The sequence below is a fragment of the Hemiscyllium ocellatum genome, chromosome 19 (genome assembly GCF_020745735.1).
Source record: "Hemiscyllium ocellatum isolate sHemOce1 chromosome 19, sHemOce1.pat.X.cur, whole genome shotgun sequence".
NCBI classification, from domain to species: Eukaryota; Metazoa; Chordata; class Chondrichthyes; order Orectolobiformes; family Hemiscylliidae; genus Hemiscyllium; species Hemiscyllium ocellatum.
The window spans coordinates 38,929,400-38,951,610 of NC_083419.1; the positions used below are offsets into that span (position 1 = coordinate 38,929,400).

General features: G+C 39.1%; 1 protein-coding gene across 1 annotated transcript in view; it reads right to left on the reverse strand.

Annotated features, from left to right (window-relative positions):
* Positions 1-6,106: 6,106 nt before the first annotated feature.
* The window catches only part of lrp6 (low density lipoprotein receptor-related protein 6), a 176,339-nt gene continuing 160,234 nt past the window's right edge, over positions 6,107-22,211 (reverse strand). Inside the window, exons 19-23 of the mRNA XM_060839837.1 lie at positions 16,677-16,787; positions 14,294-14,524; positions 11,767-11,903; positions 11,067-11,164; positions 6,107-8,145 (exon numbers count right to left, since the gene is read on the reverse strand). Coding sequence (XP_060695820.1) covers positions 7,863-8,145; positions 11,067-11,164; positions 11,767-11,903; positions 14,294-14,524; positions 16,677-16,787 — 860 coding nt within the window. The 3' untranslated portion in view covers positions 6,107-7,862. The remainder of the gene's footprint in view (positions 8,146-11,066; positions 11,165-11,766; positions 11,904-14,293; positions 14,525-16,676; positions 16,788-22,211) is intronic.

Here is a 22,211-nt window from a genome sequence, read left to right on the forward strand (position 1 = left end):
TATTAAATACTTATATTTAAACTTAATTCAAACTTATCACAATACCAGGCATATGATAAGCTAATTTAAATGTGTCTGTTAAGTTTTAAAAATATATTACAGAATTGTTACAGCCCAGAAGGAGGCCATTTTACTCTTGTCTGGACCACACTTCCAGTGCATTTGTTTTGCCCTTTTCTTACTTAAGTGTTAACTTAGTGCCAATCTCCTGTAATTTCATTGTAACACTGCAAATTGATTTTATTTAAACTATCATCCAATGCCCTCTTGAATGCCTCAATTAAACATGCCTGCATCACATTTCCGGTGCATTTGAAACAATACTCACTGGGTGAAATTTTCTTTTACGAAGCTCATATTTGTTTCTTCTGAAAACACTTTACAACAGTGCCATTTGGCTCTCAATTCTTTCACTAATGGGAACAGTTTCTCCCTATCCATTCTGTCCAACCTTTCATGATTTTGAAAACTTCTATAAGATCCTCTCTTAACCTTTTGTCCAAGGAAAACAATCCCAATTTTTCTAATCCACCTGCATGACTGAAGTGCCTCTTTCCTGGAACCATTCTCGTATCCCTGTTTTGCACGTTATCCGATGCAGAGATTTCCTTCCTGTATTGTGTGAGACACAGGAAGTCAAAAAGTACCTGAAATGATCCATAAACTAACAGTCTTTGTTTCCTATCCCTCAACCGATTTTGTATCCACATTGCAACAGTCCTTTTTATTCTATGACATATAACATTTCTCTTGTCTGTTTTACTTCACTGTTATAAACACCTTTTTGAAGTCCACACAGAACACACCAACAGCTCTTCAACAAGAATACCCCAGCAAGTTAGTTAGATATGAACTTTCCTTAACAAATCCAATTAGAATCTTCTGAATTAACCCTTTCCATCTGACTATTACTTCTCCTAAACAATTTGAAGTGGTGGCTGAGGAGGTTTGTGGGAGAGGATAAGGTTTTACTGGTAGCAGCCACAGCCTTTGTTTTGGTGCTGCTCGCCCTGCCCAGCAGCTCTTGGCAGCTGAGACTACTTCATCCTGGGTCCTAATTCCTGCTTGCCTGCAACCACGTAATTGCTGAGAAAATCTGATAAGACCATCCTCATGGTCTGGAAACTGCCTTCCTTTAAACACTTCAACATTTGGACTTATTCTAGAAACAGAAAGGTACCACATACAAAAACAATGTATGAGACAGACTCAGCAAGTCTGGCAGCATCTGTAGAGAGAAAGCAGAGTTAATGATTCAGGTCCAGTGATCCTTCTTCAGAACTGATTGTGGTAAGGAAAAAGTTGGTTTACCTGTATATGCTAAACACGGGGTGGGGAGGAGTAAATGAGGAGTAGAGATAGAGCCCAGAGAGAGAGAGAATTCCAATTGGGCAGACAAAATAATTGGTCAGGTTTGAAGGAATCAATAGCTGTTAATGGGGACCATTAGTGACTGATTTTTTTTAACTGTCACATATATTTTGAAAATACAATGGAAAATATTTTGTTGCCACAATCTGGCACCATTTTGAGTTACAAATTACAAAAAGAATAAAATGAAATTTCTTGAATAAGAGTTCACGTTCTGTTCAAATGGAGGTCTCAAGTATGGCTCCAGGGTTTCTGCAAACTGTTCTGTTCCTCAAGGAGTCCCACTCCAGGAACAGCAACGATGAAGCTGATGCCTCCCAAAAAAGCACAAGCTGCGCTACCACTGTCTCCTCGCCAACACTACCAAGAGTCCAGACTCCGGGCCCAGTGCTGCCAGTAGGCCCCACCCTGGGCCCTACCATTTCCAAGAATCCAGGCTCTGGGCCTACTGCCGCCACTAATCCCTGCTCTGGGCACTGTCACCAGAACTCCCAGTCCACGTCACCAACACCACCATCCTGCCAAACAAGATGAAAAATAAAGACAACAAAAAAAATACACAGACAAAAGGATGTCACTGGCCTGGAGCAGACAGTCTCTAACTAGCCTGAATACAACCTACCATGCTGGCACCCCCATCAACATAAGCTTAGCAGCTGACAATGGGTTGGTTGTGGTAACAGCCCACATGATAAGGCCTGGTGTAGGGGTTGGGGTAAGAACATGAGAGGTGTACAGACCCTAAAATTATTGAACTCAATGTTGAGTTTCTTGTTTAAGGTACCATACACCTTTTGCCCAAAGATGCTGCCTGACCTACTGTGCATTCACAACCCTTTTATCAAAATATTTCACATTGAGCACATATAATGCTTCAAGGATTGATTGACAGAAGTGCTCCAGTTCATGTTGTCTGTGTGGACTTTCAAAGGAATTTTAATGAATTGTCAGATTACAGGCTTCAAAGTTGCTGCCAAATCTGGGGGGAAAAAAAAGGAAATTGGTAGCATTTATACAAAGGAACCACTGCAATAGGGTTCCCAAATTGATTGGCTTTTATATCAAAGGGAACGAAGTATAAAAAGAGAGAAGTTTTGCTAAAATGATATGAGGCACTCGTCAGGCTGCACCTTGAACGAACTGTTATGGTCTCCTTATCTATACAAAGACATTTGCATTGGAGGCAGACCAGAGAAGATTCAATAGGTTGATCCCAGGTATGGAATAGGAGTAAATTGAGTTTGTACCCATTGGAATTTAAAAGAGTTAGAGAGGTGGCCCATTTAAGACAATTAGAAATTTCTTCCTGTGAAACTCTTTACTACAGAGAGGTGTTGAGGCTGGGTCATTAAGTATATCAAAAATTGAGTTAAACAGATTTTTAAATCAATAAGGGAATCAAATATTATAGGAAAAGGCAGGAAAGTGCACTTGAGGACTAACAGATCAACCCTGATTGAGTTGAATGGCAGAGCAGAGTCCATGGACAAATGGTCTACTTCAGCTCCTACATCTTATAATCTTAAAAGTATGTAGGATCCTAGGATTAATAAATAAAGCCATGGATTACAAAACCATACAAGCTATGATGTAATTGTAGCAATTCTAATTCACCCTTAACTAGCATATTGCATTTCTTTCTGGAAACTACACTCAAAGAAGAATGTGAAGGCTTTAGAGAGTGGAGAAAAATTTACTGGAATTGTTCCAGTTGTGGGACTTCAGTTACATGGATTGATATGGTGAAATGTTGCACCATTCTTCTCAAAGATTGAGGACATTTGTAGAGGTGTTCAACATCACGAGTGTGTTTAAATACAGGACATAAACTGTCCCATTTGTAAAAGTGTTGTGAAACAGATAACATTGATTTGAGGCAAGAGACCTCACAATGCTGAGGGGAACTTCAAAATATAACAGATGGTTAGCCTATACTAAGTGAAAATGTTGGAGGCAGATATAGACAGAATTTTCAAAGGGAAATTAGGTTTGGATCTGGAGAGAAAAATTGTCCAGAATTTTCAGGAAAAGACAGGGGATGGGACAAACTGAGTTTCTGTTGCAGATAGTCAGCATCTTATTCTGTACTGTGACCATTTATGATTCTATACCTGGCTATGATGGTGGTGGTACTCCATACCAGCTATTTCTCTGATTAACACATCCCACCTGGTTGGCCAAATCCCTCTACTGTATTTAATAGTCCTCTTTGGTCTCTCCATTTTACAGTACGTTCTACACTGGCCATGGCTTGCGCTAAAATAGAATTGATCTAATATGTTCAATACCAAACTGTTAATTGTGAAATCTAACACACGTAAAACATACACCTGCACAGAGATCACTCCCAAAAAATCACAGTAGTCTGCAACAAAAAGGTAATCAAAATCTACATTCATTTACCTTGCTCGCTAAAGTCCTGTATTTTCCATTCCATCTAATACTTTATACCAATATCCAATTAAAAGTTGCAAAGGGCTCTATCTTAATTAATTCCTTCAACAATTATAATGATTTCTGTCTTTTCCCTGAATACTTACAATTGGTGATCCTTTGTAAACCAAAGAAAAAAATCCAACTTTTGTTTTTAGATCTACTCTTAGCATTCTTGTTCTAATGGAAATTGCTGTATGATCTCGGATTTTCTGCAGTGTCATTCAGCATTGAAACAGACCCTTTGGTCCAACTCATCCATGCCAACCAGATGTCCAATCTGACCAAGTCCCATTTGCCGGCACTTGGCTCATATTGCTGCAAAACCTTCCTATTTATACACCCATCCAGATGCCTTATACATATTGTAATTGTACCAGCCTCTGTCATTTCCTCCTACCTCTGGCAGCTTGTTTCATACATCCACCACCCTGTGCGAGAAAAAAGTATTCCTCAGATTCTTTTTAAATCTTATCCCCTCAGATTTAACTTCCTCACCCTAGGAAAAAGACCGTAGCTATTCACCCTATCCAAACCCCTCATTTTACAAACCTCTAGAAGGTCACCCTTCAACCAGGGAAAACAGCCTCAGCCTATTCAGTCTAAAGTTCAAACCTTCTAGTCCTAAAAACATCATTGTAAATCTTTTCGGCATGCTCTCAAGTTTGAGAAAATCCTTCCTATAGGAGGATGACCAGAATTGTATTCTGCAAGTGGCCTAATCAATGTCTTGTATAGCCACACCATGACATCTCAACTCCTGTGCCCTATGTTCTGACCAATAAAACCAAACACCTTCTTCACCATCCTGCCTACCTGTGACTCCACTTTCAAAAACTATGCACCCCGAGATCTCTTTGTTGTGTGACACTCCCCAGGTGTTTTAGTCCTGCACTGGTTTGTCTTACCAAAATGCAACGCCTCTCATTGATCAAACTTAAACTCTATCTGCCAATCCTTGGCCCATCAGATCAAGATCCCGGTGTAATCTGAAATAATTTTCATCACTGTGTACTACATTACCTATTTTGGTGACTTCTGCAAGCTTACCACACCTTCTATATTCACATCCAAATCATTTATAAAAGTAATGAAAAGCAGTGGATCCAGCACCAATCCTTTGGGGCACATTGCTGGTCACAAGACTCCAGTCTGAAAGCAATCTTCTACCACCATCCTCTGTCTTCTACCTTCAAGACAAATTTTGTTCCAAATTGGCTAGTTCCCCCAGATCCCTTGTGATCTGATCTTACTAACCAGTCTACCATGTGGAACCTTGTCAAACATTCTGCTACTGGCCAAATTTACATGTACTGCTCCGTCTTCATCAATCTTCTTTGTCACCACGACAAAAAACTCAATTTGTGAGATACAAAATCCTATGGATAAAGCCATGTGGACTATCCCTAATCAGTCCTTGCCTTTCCAAATGCATGTAAATTCTGCCCCTCAGAATCCCTTTCAACAACTTACCTATCACTGAAGGGAAGCTTACTGATCTATAGTTTCCTGCTTGTCATTTCCCCATTCCTAGCATGTCCTTGTAATACTGATGGTGCACCTTCTGGTGTAAATTGATATCCTTTCCATAATAATGAATCTGTAAATATCATTTGTCAATAGGTATAAAATAGTTAAATGTGGAATAATATCTTAGGGTATTTTAGCTTCAAATACCAGCTGCTAATGCTAACGAATTCATTGCATTTTGGTACAAATTTTAACAAATACAAAGGTATGTGATTACGGTTATTGTTATGTACTATTTTGTACAGGGATTAATTAAATCAGTAAATTGCTTTTTGGTTCTCTCTTCCAAATACCACTTCATGCAGCAATCTTCATACCACCCCAGTGGCTTTTTAAACTTGACAGCACTGATAAATTTGCACACATCTTTAATTATTGAATTTGCTTGGATATGTGCAGAACAAGGAGACTCCTTACATTATAAAAAAACTGACTTCCAGGTCTATTAATCCTTTCTGAAGGTCACAGACCGGAGGCTTGAACTGGTTTTCTCTCTGCTCACAGGCTGCCAGACCTGAATATTTCCAGCAATTTCTGATTCTGTTCTCATTCCTATATATAAAAAAACTTTTACAGTTACTATAATATCTCAAATTTGATATAGCCACAAACAGGATGTAGCATTTTCAGTTCCTTCAGTCTGAATAACAAAATTCAGTAGTTTCTCAACAACAGTTTTTTCAGCTTCTTGGTTACCTTGGTGAAAAGAATAAATACAGGTTTCAATCTTAGTTTTATTATAAAAATCAAATTTTCATTTATTACAACTTGACTTGAGAGTAACAGAAAGAGATTTATACAAAAAAAAGAGTTCAGACAAATAAAGCACTTATTTTACATTTTCAGGATGATATTAAGCAAATGGATAAGACTGACCAAATGTTGGTCATTAACACAAACACATCCTTGCAAAGTATATCGGTACGAGGGGATTGCACCTGGTACACACAACAAAATAGTTAGCTCCAATTGACAGGAGGAAAGTCAAAAAGGAAGAAAATAAAGGTTTACAATTAATACATTGAGCAGCACCAGATCCTTCACTTCCAAACAAGATTGTTTACTTTAGACATACACCACTGGGGTGATTTTTGTATTAGAATTTGGCACAGAGTTCTATTTTCACTTAGACGTATACCCGGAGAAATATTCCAGACATTCCTGGCTACATGTACACAGCAGCAGACAGTTTAAAAATCCTCATGTACTAATTATCCTATGCATATCTTGATCAAATTATTTTATGGAATAGTGACATAATTAAATAATTGAACACTAGAAATACCTCAAATGACTGCATGATGATTTAGACTCACTTGGCATTTCTGTCAATCGCAATGACTGTTACAAAGTATTCAGTTTTTGCTACAAAATGTATTTTTTAATACAATGTAATAATATAAAGGTGATAATCTGTATTTTGCACAGTACCTTAACTGATAATTGAAAATTACATTTAAAATGGAAAAAAATAAACTCATCTGGCCATCTATTAAAAAAAATCTGAGATTGTCATTACCTTATACTAATGTTTTATAGAAAAATAAAATGAGGCATAAAGTAATACAACTATACATGAACGTATTGCAAGGATATATGGACAGGCTTTACAGGAAATCTAATACAAGGTTATCTTATAGCTTATAAATAGGTTATCTACACAATGTGGTATAAAAATACACTCAGAACATTTGCGGGCACTGAAGTTAAAAGCTCATTGATTAAGAATTTAAAAAGTATCAAGGCATGGTTTATGCCCTTGGTCAAATACTTCAAAACGTCACAGGTGCTATTCCACTACTTGTCCCCAAATTACTTTAAAATAATGATTTTCACCACAAAGAAGCTGACTTTTGTCCAGTTTGCCCACTCTGACTCTGCAAAGGTGCAGAATAGCTTCAGAGCACATGGGGGGAAATCAACTTTAAAAGCTGCAGTGTGGCTGACATTGGCTTCACTGTGAAATCGTATACATTATTGGCGCTGGTGTGACAAGAATCTCAGGAACTGACTCTGCATATGCTCTCCTTCAGCTGAATGTTACTGAAACAGCTTTGCACACAAAGGCAAGATCCTCAAGCCAGCTCTCTCTGAGTTGCTGCTTTCAATTCTGTCAGAGTGTTATACAGCTCTCTCTCTCGTATAGGAAACAGAAGATAATTAAATTTTATTTTCACTATAGAACACACTGATTCTCTTTGGGCACTGGAGTTGCAATCCATCCAGTATCCTGTGCCCTGTTGATGTTTCTGCTAGTCTTCTATGTCGTCTTAGGTACAGTTGCTTCCCTGGGTTAAGGCATTTTTGTTTGTGGAAAAAAAAATCTTGTTTGTACAAATTTTTACAAATTTTATGGCACAACCAGCAGGCGCTGTTAGAAAATATATAAATATCCTCTTTTCTGTACAAATTGCTTGCAAATCATTTCCCTTCCCTCCCAATCTATTTTCACTGTACAAATCACATCACCTTCTTTTAAATGCAGTCTCTTCATATCAACAATTATTTACAATAGGCAAAGATGGTGCTCATGAGGAGTCTGTACATGGGGAGGGAGGGGGTGGATAAAGATGATGAGAGTAACTCCTTTCTGTATAAGGAGAAGGTGGGCAGCTTTCATAGTTCTCCTCAGCGGACAAATACTGGCTCCGTGGAGTTGGAGGCGGAGGGAATGGTTCAGAGTCATAGTTCAAATCGCTATAACATTTCGTTGTAGCAATTCTCCTTCCAGGGGTGTAGTCACTGTCGCAGACATCAGTACTGCAAGGAGTAGTAGGAGGAGCAAAATTTCTGTATGCATATGGTCTGTAGCTATAGACGGAGAAAGAAAATACAAGTTATTAATGTCAATTTACTTGTAAAGTACTTGCAATTTTAATTTGCTGGGTTTTTTAAAAACAAGATTTAAAAAATGTGGGTGACCATGTAAGGCACAATCACTTTTCTCTTAAAATGGGGGGAAGCATCCCTTTCTCGAAGATTTTTTTTCATGCAAGAAAACCAGATGTTAAATGAAACCATCTGTGGAGAGAGAAACACAGTCAATATTTCAAATCGGACAGGATTCGAAAGTCAAGTTGAACTTGACATGTTAGCTTGGTTTCTCTCTGCATAGATGCTTCCAGGCCTGCTGAGTTTCTCCAGCATTTTCTATTTCTATTCAATATTTCCAGTACCTGCAATGTTTTGCTTTTATATGGCAGTAAAATGATTAGCTGCTTACAAAATCACTTATTTTTGAAGCATGGCTGACTGGGCTTATGCAGTAATTTCTTTTATTCATTCATGGGATTGTACTGACTGGACCATTATATACTGCCCATCCCTTTAGAAGGTGATGTTAAACTGCCTTCTTGAACTACTGCAGGGGCCACATAATACAAGAGTATTATTAGGAAGAGAGAACCAGGATTGGTGATATAGTTCCAAGTCAGGATGTTGTATGACTTGGAGTGGAACTTGCATGTGGTATGTGTTACCCTTGTCCTTTTAGGTAGGTAAAGACACGGCTTTAGGAGGTATTGTTGAAGGTGCCAAGAGTTTTTGCAGTGCATCTTGTAAATGGTACACACTGTTGCCACTGTACATTGGTGAAGAGTGTGTGAATGCTGAAGGTGGTGGAAGGGGCCAATTAAACATGTTGTTTTGTCTTGACAGTGCTGAGCTTCGAGTAATGTTGGAGCTGCCCTCATCCGGGCAAATGGAGAAAATTCCATCATACTTCAGGCTTGTATTTTGCAGATGGTGAACAGGCATTGGGTAGCCAGATGAATTACATGTCACAGAATTCCTCGCCTCTGACCTGCTCTTACAGCCGAAATATTTAAATGGTTGAACCAGTACAGTGTCTGGACAATAGTAACATCTGTATATAAACTGTAGAAGTTGAGGTGATGGTCCTGGCTTAGAATGTCAAAGAAAGATATTAGATTTTCTCTTGTTGGAGATGGTCACTGTTTTGCACTAGTGAGGCATGAATGTTACTCGCCACTTATCAGCCCAAGTCTGAATACTGACCAGGCCTTGTAGATTATGGACACAAGTTGGTTCAGTATTGGAGACATTATAAATAGTGCTGAATCTTAGGTCATCATCAGTGAAATTCCCAACTTCTGACTTATGATGGAAGGAAGGCTATTGATGAGGCCGAGGATTTTACTCTGAGAACCAGAGGACACAGTTTAAAAGTAAGGGGTAGGCCATTTAGAACAGAGTTGAGAAGAAACTTCTTCACCCAGAGAGTGGTGGATAAAGGGAACCTCGATTACCCAAAAGTAATGGGCGGGCACTATTTCATTCGGATAATTGATTATTCGGTTGATCGATTAAATGCCTTTCCTCTGGGGCTCGGAGTCTCCCCATTCAGGGAGACCTGTGCGAGACCTGTCTGCCCCACCCACCAACCCGTGCAACAGCTCCCCCTCTCCCAATCCCGCCTGCCCTCCCCCAACACTGTGCAGCACCTCCCCCTGACCCCAACCCCGTGCAACACCTTCCCCTGCCCCCAACACCCCAACCCTGTGCAGCACCTCCCCTGCCCTCAACACTGAACCTCCCCCACCGCCTCAACCCTGTCCGCCCCCTCTCTGGAGCAGCTGAACTGGACACCAAAAATATGACTGCTGCAGCTGCCTTTGTGGGCTAAGTCTCCAAGCAGCACACGCACACACAACTTTTTACCGCAACGTTTTGACAGGGTCCACCTTTGCTCTGTACAGGACAATGTTGGAGAGATTTTCTGGGGAAGGGGGGTTTAGGGTATACCACTGTGTAGAACTCCAGGGAAAGACAGAGTGTGAGAGTGAGAGAGTGAGTGAGTGAGTGAGTGAGTGAGTGAGTGAGTGAGTGAGAGAGAGAGAGAGAGAGAGAGAGATGGAGACGGTGCCTGTTTAATCACTGTACACAAAAGACGCAATCTTTAGTGGAAACACATGTTTCATGTAATGCTTCCATTGGGACTTCGAGATCTCCTTCGGATAATCCGGTTTTCAGATCATTGGTATTCGGATAATCGAGGTTCCTCTGTATATGGAATGCTCTGCCCCTGAAGGCAGTGGAGGCCAAGTCTCTGGATACTTACAAGAAAGAGATGGGTAGAGCTCTTAAAGATAGTGGAATCAAGAGTTATGGGGATAAGGCAGGAACAGGATACTGATTGTGGATGATGAGTATTGATCATAATGAATGGGGTGCTGGCTCGAAGGGCTGAATGGCCTATTCCTGCACCTATTGTCCATTGAGAAACTCCTAAAATGATGAGGTCCTGGAATTGATTGAATGACCTCCAACAACCACAACCACCTTCCTTTGTACTAGGTAGGACTCTAATCAGCAGAGAACATTTTCCCTGATACCCATTGAATCTTGTTTTGCTAGTGCTCCTTGATACCCTCCTCTTACCTCCCCTTACCTCTGGCATTTAGCTCTTTTATCCATGTCTAAACCATGTCTGTCATGAAGTATTGGTCTGCATTTTTCAATGTCCAGATAATTGTTTCCAATGCTTAGATGGGAGCTCGCATGGGGACTCTGCGGAACTCCTATCACAGCAGACTCCAAAACAATTGCTCAGAAAACTGAAGATTTTGACAGGCAACTTCCCAGTGCCTGGAATTCTCTAAAATTATCCTTTTAAAATTGGAGAATTCAGCGGGTTTTGCTGCAGTTCAGAAATAGTTACAAGGGAAAAGGCAACCTATTAAATTGCTAATCTCATTGTGTTCCCCATTTACCTGTATGATCTGTGAGTAGAAGGACTATTGGAGGAGTAACCAAATTCCATGGTATAATGTGAACGTTCAGTAGCTGGTGATGGTGGAGGATTCAGCATCTAGAGCGAAAGAAAAAAAACCTATAAATACAAGTAATCTGTTTAAAAGTTACGTTCAGAATGGTAACCACACATTTGTGGTATGAGCAATAGATATTTCTGAGATTCATATGCAGTGTTGACTTATTTCAGCCAGAAATGTGAAAGAAACAAAGCAATGGTCTCAGTATCGTCAAATGAGAAACTCGGGGGATCAGAGAGGACCAAGTCCATTATATTCACTCTCCAACAAATGTATGTGTTTCAGTTGTCATGCACTCAAATGGTCTGTCAATACTCTGTCCATGATACACATGAAAAATTATCTTTTGTATAAGGTTCTGGTATGTTGCTGGCATCTGTCCTCAAAAGTTTGTTCTGCTGACCTCAGAATTCAGGGAAAAAAATCAGTAGGTTTTGTTGTGAAAAAGGACCAATACAATATTTTCCTTTGTTCACACAGTCTGGGAATGTAAACATAGATTCAGCCAAAAAAAAGAGGAAAGTGAAAATAAGGCATGGTGAAGATATCTTTATATTTAAAAATAATTTATATTGGTTTAATTTAGGCTATTCTTTAAATAAGAAAAAAGTCAAAGTTGATAAATAATATGTTTACTTACAGGAGGGAAGTAAGTGCCTTTTGTACTTGAAGAGCTGCTGGATGAGGCCCCTGTAACATGAGCCCTGTCATATGGTGGCCCACTGCTTCCACCCATAATACTTAGGGAACTCATCACAGACTTCCCACGGGACATACCTACAATTAAAGAAAACACAACCAGTAATTAAATTAAACATATACAACACAGTAAGTATGTTTAAACAATACACGATGTTATTTTAGATGCAGACAAAATCACGAGCCAGATCTTGTGACTCCATTTCTCCTTTGCTTTAACCGACCACCCATTACTGTTAGCCTTGAAATGGACGAGAGATGAAGGACTGGTCCTACTGCAGTTGAAAACAGTCAATGCTTTCATAACAGTGTCAAAATTCAAAATAAGATGGCATTCAAGAGTCCATTTTTAATGAAGAAATGACTTGAAATTCAGGAAAGATCAACATAACTGAAAGACAGTCAACACGGTACAGTCAGTTCTTGTATAACATGAAAGCTGTATTTTTTTGCAACCCTGTATTATAGAAAAATTGGGCTTTAGAAACTATTGGCACTGTAATAGTGTTACAGCCGATACACGTTTTAAAGGTTCGTGCTGAAGAAACAGCATGCCATTTTGTCAACTGCGTTATAGCTAATTTGCGTTGACGAAATGTGTGTTATAACAGAACCACCTGTATTGTGAAGAGGAAATCATATTTGATACGTGTGGCCAAAGTTCTTTTAAGGATAGAATAAGCAGTGATAAAGGGAAAAAAAATCAGTTGATGTAATGTATTCAGATTTCCGGAAGGCATTCAAATAAGGTGCCACACACAGCATTATTGCTCAAAACAGGAGCTCACGGTATTGGGAATAACAGAAGATACAGTCGGGGTCAATGGCATTTTTTCAGGTCGGAAAGTTGGAGTGTCGTAGGGTCAATACGTACTATCAATATTAATGACTTGGATGATGAGGTAATGTGTATCCAAATTTTCTGACAGTATAAAAGTAATTATGAGAGTATGCGGTGATGAAGACTCAAGGAATCTGCAAGGGTATATAGATAAATTGGGTGAGTGGGCAAAACTTGGCAGAGTTTAAATGCAGGAAAGTGTGAAGTCATGCACTTTGGTTGGAAGACTCAAAGAGCAGATTATTAAAATAGAGGGAGACTCCATAAAAGTGCAGTGTTGATAGATCTGGATGTTCTTATGCGCAAAACACAAAAAGTTAGCGTGCAAGTGCAATTAGCATTCTCAGTATTCAGTGCTCAGTGCTCAAAAGGTCTATGCAGGGCAACTAGTGTGCTGATGCCGTTTGCAACACTGACTTCTGGTTCCGAAGTTGCTGCCGCTGCACATAGATTTCAGGGCCCACGTAAAAGAAAACAGAAGGAACAATGGGTGCAACAAGATTTTCAGGCGGCAGATGGAATTTGACTTTATTACTCGGGTTTTGAGTATAAAAACAGAGAAATCTTGTCACAACTGTACAGGGTGTTGATTAGACAACTACACCTAGAATACTGTGAATAGTTTGGCCCCTTATTTAAATAAGATCATGCTGGCATTACAGGCCATTCAAAAGAGATTCACCTCGGTGATTCCTGGATGAAGGGGCTGGTTTATCAAGAATGGTTAAACAATTAAGGCTTTTAGTCATCGATGTTTAGAAAAACGCGGGGTGATCTGACTGAATACTGCAAGATTCTAAAGGGGCTTGACAAGGTAAATGTTGAGCTGATTTTTCCCACTGGTGGAAAATCTCAAACTAGGATCACAGTTACAGAATAAAACAGATGCGAAGGAATTTCCTCTACAAAAGGCAGTGACTGTCTTGAATTATTGGCTATAAGAAAAGCCTTGGAGCTGATCCAAGTGATATAATTATTATGTAATCAAGCAAGAAATACAGGCAATGTCTGCCAGAGTTGAAGTGTTGCTGCTGGTCTCAGGAAAAGAGAATTTCAGCTACACACCCCACTCTAATCAGTGCCCTCTTTGAAATGTGTACATGGTTATTAGAGAGAGACTAGATCAGATGTTACTACAACAATGGCATGACTGAACTGTTTTTGAAGTAATTGCCCATTTTCCTCCAGTATGTGACACCCAGAAAATATTCAGTGCTTATGGAACCAAATAGCTGGTGGAGACAATGAGAAAAAGCCATTGAGATAACAATCAAATAAGTGGATGGCTTCAATTGAAGAAAGGGCATCAATGGTAAAATGTATCAAAATTTAATGCTGTAGTTATCAATCTGACTTTTTCTCCTATGCAGTATCAGTATCCAACTAAAATTGTGTCATGGGATGTTTTAAATCTGAGGGGCAAGATAGAGCCTTATTTATCATCTCATTGGACATAAAGTACAATTTTTTTAAAAATATGCAGTAAGCTACATTAAAACAGTTCCATAAAGGAAATCAAATTCAACAAAACAGAAAAGCCTGATTAATCAATGACAAAATTATAGCTTTCCACTGTGATTTAACACAAGGCCTCAATTTTCAATCTATGATGATAAAGCATTCCTACCTTGAAGTGATCCTGGGAGGGAATTAGTATGTGGCACATAACCGAGAGGCACTGAAGCAGATCCATGTACAACAAAATCGTTTGTCATTGTTTCTCCATCGCCTTTCATCCGTGGGCACAGAACACGTTGGCAAATAAAGTATATAGCTCCAATCACAAAGACAGAAAGGATGACACCAATAATTGAACCAATGGTGCTTGTAGGTTGAGGGGTAGGCTCTTCTGTGGGATCTAATAAATTAGCAGAAATATATTTGACAAAGCATTAGTCTCTACTGACCAAGAGGATCAAGGTAAATTTATTGCATATAGTTGGTATGAAATGACTATGTTTATAGTCTTTATGCATTGGTACTTAACATAGGAATGTACAGAAGCGAGGTACATAGATAAATTTATTTAAATATGATAATCCTGAGTTTAGTTTCAAAAAGGAGAAGCAAACAGAAAATAACTAAAAGCAAATCTCTTAGGATTAATTCAAATTTCAATTTTGCCAACTCCACATTAAGCCAATTGCACAGTGATAGTATGTAACAATGGAAAATAAACTACTAAAGCTCTACAGTAATGTTAATAACACTCAGCTCATCATATTATAGAAACTATGGAGCAGAATCCTGCAATTAGACCAAGTACGAAGTTCAATATTAAAATCACCATCTGTAACATTGTGGTTGTTCATTCTCCCTCCCCAGTGTCGAACCTTACCCCAACATAAAACAGTCTTAATTCCTCCTCCAGCTGCCAAATTTAAAATGATTCTTTTTGTTAGTGAAAATAGCACAGTTCAATTCAATTGTTTCTTGCCCTATTTTAGCATAACCTCCTTAATTTTCAATAATTCTGTAATTTCTTGTAACACTGCATTGTGAATGCTTCAAGGCCTCATTAGTTTGGCAATTGTCACAAATACAAATAAAATATATTGGATGTATGTAGCACCTTTTCCAAAGCATAAACGGCAAATACAGTGCATGTGAAATATAGTCACTGTTCACAAACAGCCAAACATACAATCTGTTCTGATATAACGTGATAGTTCCATTCTAATGCAATCTAGCATTATACAAAAATTGCTCAATAGCCACACCATGTAAATCGATGAGGCATGGAAGAAAGTTCACGTTCAACAAATAATGGTCCATATTCTTTAATCATGTTGAAGCCAATTTGTGTTGAAGAAATGTGTGTTATATCAGAACTGACTGCATGCAATAACAACCAGATATTGTTTATGAAGTTAATTGGATTTTTCTTTGAAATAGTGCCACAGGGTCTCTTACACTCACTCAAGGGGACAAAAATGGCTTCATTTACCATTTTATCAGATGGAGACAGTGTCTGTCACAGTGCAGTACTCCCTTAATGTCTTATTGTAGTGTCAGCTTTGATTTTTGTCCTCAAGTTCTGGAATGGGACTTGAACCCAGAACTTCAGACTTTGAGTTTTGTATAAGTATTAACTGAAAAGGTTAACTGACTTCACAGGATAAGCCCTGCCTCTGAGGGTATAAAGGACTGTTCTTCAGTGGAGCTAACACCACCACCACCCCTCCCCACTCAAGAGCGACTAGTGCGTCGTAGATTTTTCACACGCTCAGTATTCCAGACCGACTGTTTTGTTCTTTACGTTAATGGTATGTAGCTAATGTAGCCACGTGCATTTACTTTTAAGTTCAGCCTGATGTCTCACAAGATAATCGTAGAGATAATGTAACCAGTTACTAAATAAAATATAATAAACCAGTACTATTTAATCAAGTTAGAGCCCATCTTTTATCTAAGGCATCATGTCGATACACTTCACCACATGATATCAGCAGCTTGACTAGCAGCAGCAAGAAGCATTAGTGACGGTGAATCTACCCAAACACAACCCAAATAAAGATTTTGAATATGCTGGCATCCAGTATCACAAATACTAAGGTGATAAAGCTGCCAACTGAAATCAGGGCTAACACCTGACAAAATAAACTGGCAAGCCAAAGTGTCCCAGGAAACAAACATTTTCCTTGAGAATACTACACAATTTTCAAAAATTTTATTTAATTTTATGTAGTGCTCTATTACTCATTTTGATAAGAGATCCCAACTGGCACCTGTAACAGTGTCAAGCTAGAATTGGGATTGAATGTTAATTGAGAGCAGTTAGGAGAATTTAAGAACACAGCACATAGAGCAGTCCTTCCAGCATCTGCTCTCAAAAATACCCGAATGAGGAGAGAACACATTTGGTTTGCTACACTGCAGAAATTTGAAGGAAAAATAGTTATTCTTTGACTAAAGTAAACTGCTATTTTTACACACACTAAATATAAAGCATTAACTTATCTAAACAGAACCCTGTAATAAAAACCATGTGTTATTTGCTGAAAACTTACAGCAGGCAAGTTCATCTGAATTGTCGGTGCAATCTCCATTATGATCACATCTTTTATGCTTGGCAATGCACTGTCCAGTGGCACATTGAAACTGATCCATAGCACACAGAACTGAGAAGCAGACAAAGAAAAGGTTTTACTTTCATGAGAGCTCAAATATAACGAGGAGGTTCAGAGTTGGAACACATCTTTATACACAGCAATTTAAAAACAGTGGTCAGTTTTCCACCTTTTTTCCTCAATATGGTGTAATTACCGTCAGAATGTTCAACTGAGATGGTTTCATAAGTATTAAAATGTTGACATTATTTGCTCAGTTGTACTACAGAGTCTCAGCAATGTCATTTTGTAACTATATGCCAGATGCTAGCTGAGAATGGAAGCAGACTGATCCAGCTCTCTCAGGAGACTTCCTGCACTTGAAAATCAATGGCGCCACAATCATCTTCAGCTGTACAATGGCAGTTAGGCTTTAAATATCGTGGGCAGAAAGTAGAGAGTCATTACCAGCCAATAGTGTACTATTCATCTTATCAGAAATGGAAAAATAAAAGGTATTCAGGTCATGTGCGTGAAGCAGACCCCTTTGTATTTTTAAATAAGGCACCTAAATATTCATCTGAAAGCCCTTTGGTAAATTGGGCAGCCAGAGTATTGAAAGAGCCAGTTGCTGCTTTCAGGAAAAAAAAAGGTCTAATTGTTATTTAACTATGAGTCCTTAAAGGCTGCAGGACACTACCAAAAATGGGGAAGTGATGGTCTAATGGTATTATTGCTGGGTTGTTAATCCAAAGAGCCAGGTAATGTAGTAGAGATCCAAGTTCGAATTCAATTTTTTAAAAATCCTGGGATTGAGAGGTGGCCATGAAACCATTGTCATCTGGTATAGCTCATCTGGTATAACAATGCCCTTTAGGGAAGGAAACATGTCGTCCTTACCCAGTCTGGACTGCATGTGACTCCAGCCCAACAGCAATGCGATGGACTCTTAAATGCCTTCTGGGGTGAGTAATAAATGCTGACATAGCCAGAGACAGCTAGAGACACCCTCATCCCATCAATGAATTAAAAGATAAGCTAGTATTATATACTTAACTGAACGTGATACAAGAGGAGCAGATCTTCTCTTTCCAAATTCCAGCCCCCAACACCAAATGCCCAATGAACTGTTCCTGGTCACTCCAAACCCCCACCTCTCCAAACCTCTGAACAATTCCCCCACCCAAAGCTATGGAAGCACCTGTCAGGCCATAAAATTCCAGGGATGTACAAGTACCACAACCTATTAGTTATAATTCTGTTAAGTAATCCTCAGGCTTAAAGAGAGTGGACTGAGAGTTCAAATCCCTTTAAATAAATTAAATTTATTTAATTAACTTAATGTAAGTTAGCATCAATAATTATAGCATCAAAACTACTGATCATCAGAAATCCAACCAGTTCACTAATATCCTTTGGGGAAGTAATATGCTGTCTGTCTTCAATTTGTCCTCATACAGCTTCAGAGCGACAGCAATGTAGTTGATTCCTAACTACCATTTGAAATTACCTACCTGATGTTTTGTCAAAACTGACATAAAAACCCACAATCAGAAGAAAACAAGACTGATTACTCAACATTGATTAGATGTTAGACTCAGACACAATTGTACAATCAGCCTACTCAAAACTGCAAAATTGTCTAGATTTTACCAGAAGCTTGTGCTAACATGGGAAGAGTTGTCCCATTGGTGATTCAGCGAATGGCTAACAGTCACATTTATAGTCTTCGCTCACAACTGATGTCCCAGACTCCTCCATCAACAGCTCTGAAGGGTCATGCTGGACTCAAAACCTTAACTCTGTTCCTCTCTCCACAGATGTTGCCAGATCAGCTGAGTTTTTCCAGTGTTCTCTGTATTTGATCCCCCATCATCAAAGGCTATGTGCTATTCCACTGACAGGGTAGAGATGGTGGTTCTATAATGTACAGTAAGGAGTGAATGGCCTTGGACTACATATAATTGACGCCAAGCTCATTATCTCATTGCTGAATTTACACGGACACCTCCTGTAGTTTATCATTTACTATCTTCCATCAGTTGATGCATCAATACTCTTTCAACTGAACACTATTTAGAAGCAGCAATAAGCAAATACACAAGTACACTGGATGGGGAACTTAAAGTCCATGATTCAGACTGGCTTAGTAGTGACTCAACTGTGCAAGCTGGCCAAGATTTGAAGGACAGATTTGCCATACTTGGCCTGTGGCAGGCATTGAAAGAACCAATAGGAGACAGAAAAGCTAATTCGTCATCAATTTACTGGTTGTAAATGAGTGTATTAAGCTGAGCGACCATAGCACAGTTCTGTGAAGTCAAATCCCATCCTACATTGGGAATACTACCCACTGTGTGAAACACTATTGCTGTACTAAATACGATATACTTGAACAGATCTAGCAGCTTAACAGTGGGCAATTACAGGTACAGTGGGACATCATAAACACCAAGAGTGAATTCAACCACATGTAAAATCATGATCTGATATTTATCTCTCATTGTCATAACATCAGGCAGGGAGATCGACTCTGTTCAATGGAGTGTGCAATAGCACCCAATAGACCAAACAATGAGGTGCCACAATGTTGAAGTAACAAAATAGATTACATGCATGCTTAACAGCAGAAGCAGCATCATAGACAGCCCCTTATTAAGTTAAAGGAGCAGCAGCTTCCACAAGCAAAGGAAGAGCTGGATTTTCCAGACTTTAGGAAGTATCAGCTGAGTTCTCTATTAAGCTACATAGCTGATTGATTGTGGGTCACACGAGACCCAATCTGGATGGACATCGAGGCCTCTCAAGCAAAGTGTCCCCAAATTAAACTCCTATTTTTAGATAAAATGAAAGTCATTATGGACCATTGTAAAAACTCTATTGTATTAAACACAATTAAAGCCTAGAAGATAATGCAGCAAAATGAAGGCAACCCACAAAAAAATCTCCCCTTATACTCCTATAGTGGGAGCATGGGGTTTTCAACCAAGGCTCACAGATGCCACACTTAAATCCTGGAGGTCCAGGGGTATTTCCTGCTTCGGGGATCTGTTTGATGGGGAGGTTATGATGTCTTTTGAACAGCTACACCAGAAATTTGGACTACCTAATGGAGACCTCTTTCGGTACTTCCAAATTCAAGATTACATACAGAAGAAGACTACATTATTAGATTGCTCCTATAAATCAGATAGGGAATGAAGAGTGTTGTGGCCAATGGGTTTATCCTCGGTCAGCGCACTCTAACATTCACTACATAACGAAGTATCAGAAGACATGGAAAGATTGTTTAAAACATGGAATCAGGAATTGGGGTTGGAAATCTCTTCAGAAATGTGGGACGACATCTGGGAAAATGCCAGAAAGATCTCTATTTGTAATAGAACCCAAGCTATTCAATTAAAGATACTCCATAAGACTCATATAGCACCGAAACGATTGGCACAATTTAGGGCAGGAGCATCTCCAATGTGTCCAAAATGTAAAATAGAGGTCAGCACTCTCTCACACTGCTTATGGACATGTCACAAGATCCGCAAATACTGGGTCAGAGTAGCAAATACTCAGACAGAAGTCTTAGGAGCAGAAATTAGGGTGGATCCAGTATCTCTTCTCCTGGGCTTTTTGAACCTGCCTTCTCTGGATGTGCATGTGAGGAAATTATTCTCCATTCTCTCCTTTTGTGCAAGAAAAAATCTTAGTAAACTGGGTAGCTGAGGACCCTCCAGGACTTTCAAATTGGTATAGGTTGGTCATGGAATGGATACCCTTGACTTCCTTACAAATATGGTGCACCAAAAAACTGAATTATTTTATAAAATATGGCAGCCCTTTCTGAACTATATAGATATAGATATTTCGGCCATTTTGTCAAAGGCTTTTATCTAGTTGTGCTAATGGTTTTGGCTCGTCCTGGAACCCCCGGGGGAGGAATCCCTATGAATACGGGTTTTATTATGACTTGATGTTAATTCATTCTGACAATGTACCTCATTATTTAATTATTATGTTTTTTTTTCCTTTTTGAGTAATGTAAGATATTTTATTATATGTTCTGGTTAGTTATAGGTTAGATTTGTAGTTAATGGAGTGTTTTTTTTTCTTTATCCTTTCTCTTTGTTGCTAGGTTTTGGCTATTATTTATTTAATATCTAACTGTATATTAATGACTTTTTCTTCAATAAAAGTATCTATCAAAAAAAACAGCAGAAGCAGCATGCGACAGACTATGCAATAGCACCACTGATGCATGAGACCAAAGATCTGCAATTCTGCTACATTCTGTAATGAATAATGGTGAACAAGAAACAAAGATTGTTTATTTAGAGTCACATAGATATACAGCACAGAAACAGACCCTTTGGTCCAACTCGTCCATGCTGACCAGATACCCTAAATAAATCTAGTCCCATTTAACAGCATTTCATCCTTATTCCTCTAAACCCTTCCTATTCATATATCCATCCAGATGTCTTTTAAGTGTTATAGTTGTACAAGCCTCCACTACTTCCTGTGGTAGCTCATTCCAGACATGCACCACCCTCTGCATGAAAATGTTGCCCCTTAGGTCTGCTTTAAACCTTTCTCCTCTCACCTCTAAACCTATGCCCCCTAGTTTTCGACTTTTCCCACCCCAAGGAAAACTTCTTTTTTATTCTATCCGTGTTCCACATTATTTTATAAACCTTTGGCAGGTCATGTCTCAGCCACTAACTCTCCAGGGAAAATGGCCTGTCTATTCAGAATCACCCTACAATTCAAACCTTCTAATCCTGAAAACATCCTTGCGATTGTTTTCTGAACCCTTTCAAGTTTCAAAACATCCTTCCTATAGCAGGGAGACCAGAATTACATGCAGTATTCCAATAGTGGCCTAACCAATGTCCTGTACAGCCACAACATGACCTCCCAACTTCTACATTCAATGCACTTATCAATAAAGGCAAAGATACCAAATGCTTTCATCACTATCCTATCTATCTGAGATTCCACTTTCAAGGAACTATGAATCTGCATTCCAAGGTCTCCTTGTTCAGCAACACTCCCCAGGACCTTACCATTTAAGTGTATAAGTCCTGACCTGATTTGCCTTTTCAAAATGCAGCACTTCACATTTACCTAAATTAAACTCCCTCAGCCCATTGGACCACCTGATCAAAATCCCGTTGTAATCTAAGGTAATCTTCTTTGCTGTCCACTACATCTCCAATTTTGGCATCACCTGCATACTTACTAACCATACACTTCCTATGTTCACATCCAATCATTTTTAAAAGTGACGAAAAGCAGTGGACCCAGCACCGATCGACGTTGTGTATCATTGGTCACAGGCCTCCAGTCTGAAGAGTAATCCTCCACTGCCACCCTCTGTCTTCTACCTTCGAGCCAGTTCTGTATCCAAATAGCTAGCTCTCCCTCTATTCCATGTGATCTAACCTTGCTAAACAGTCTATCATGTGGAACTTTGTCAAATGCCTTAGAAAATATAGATCACGT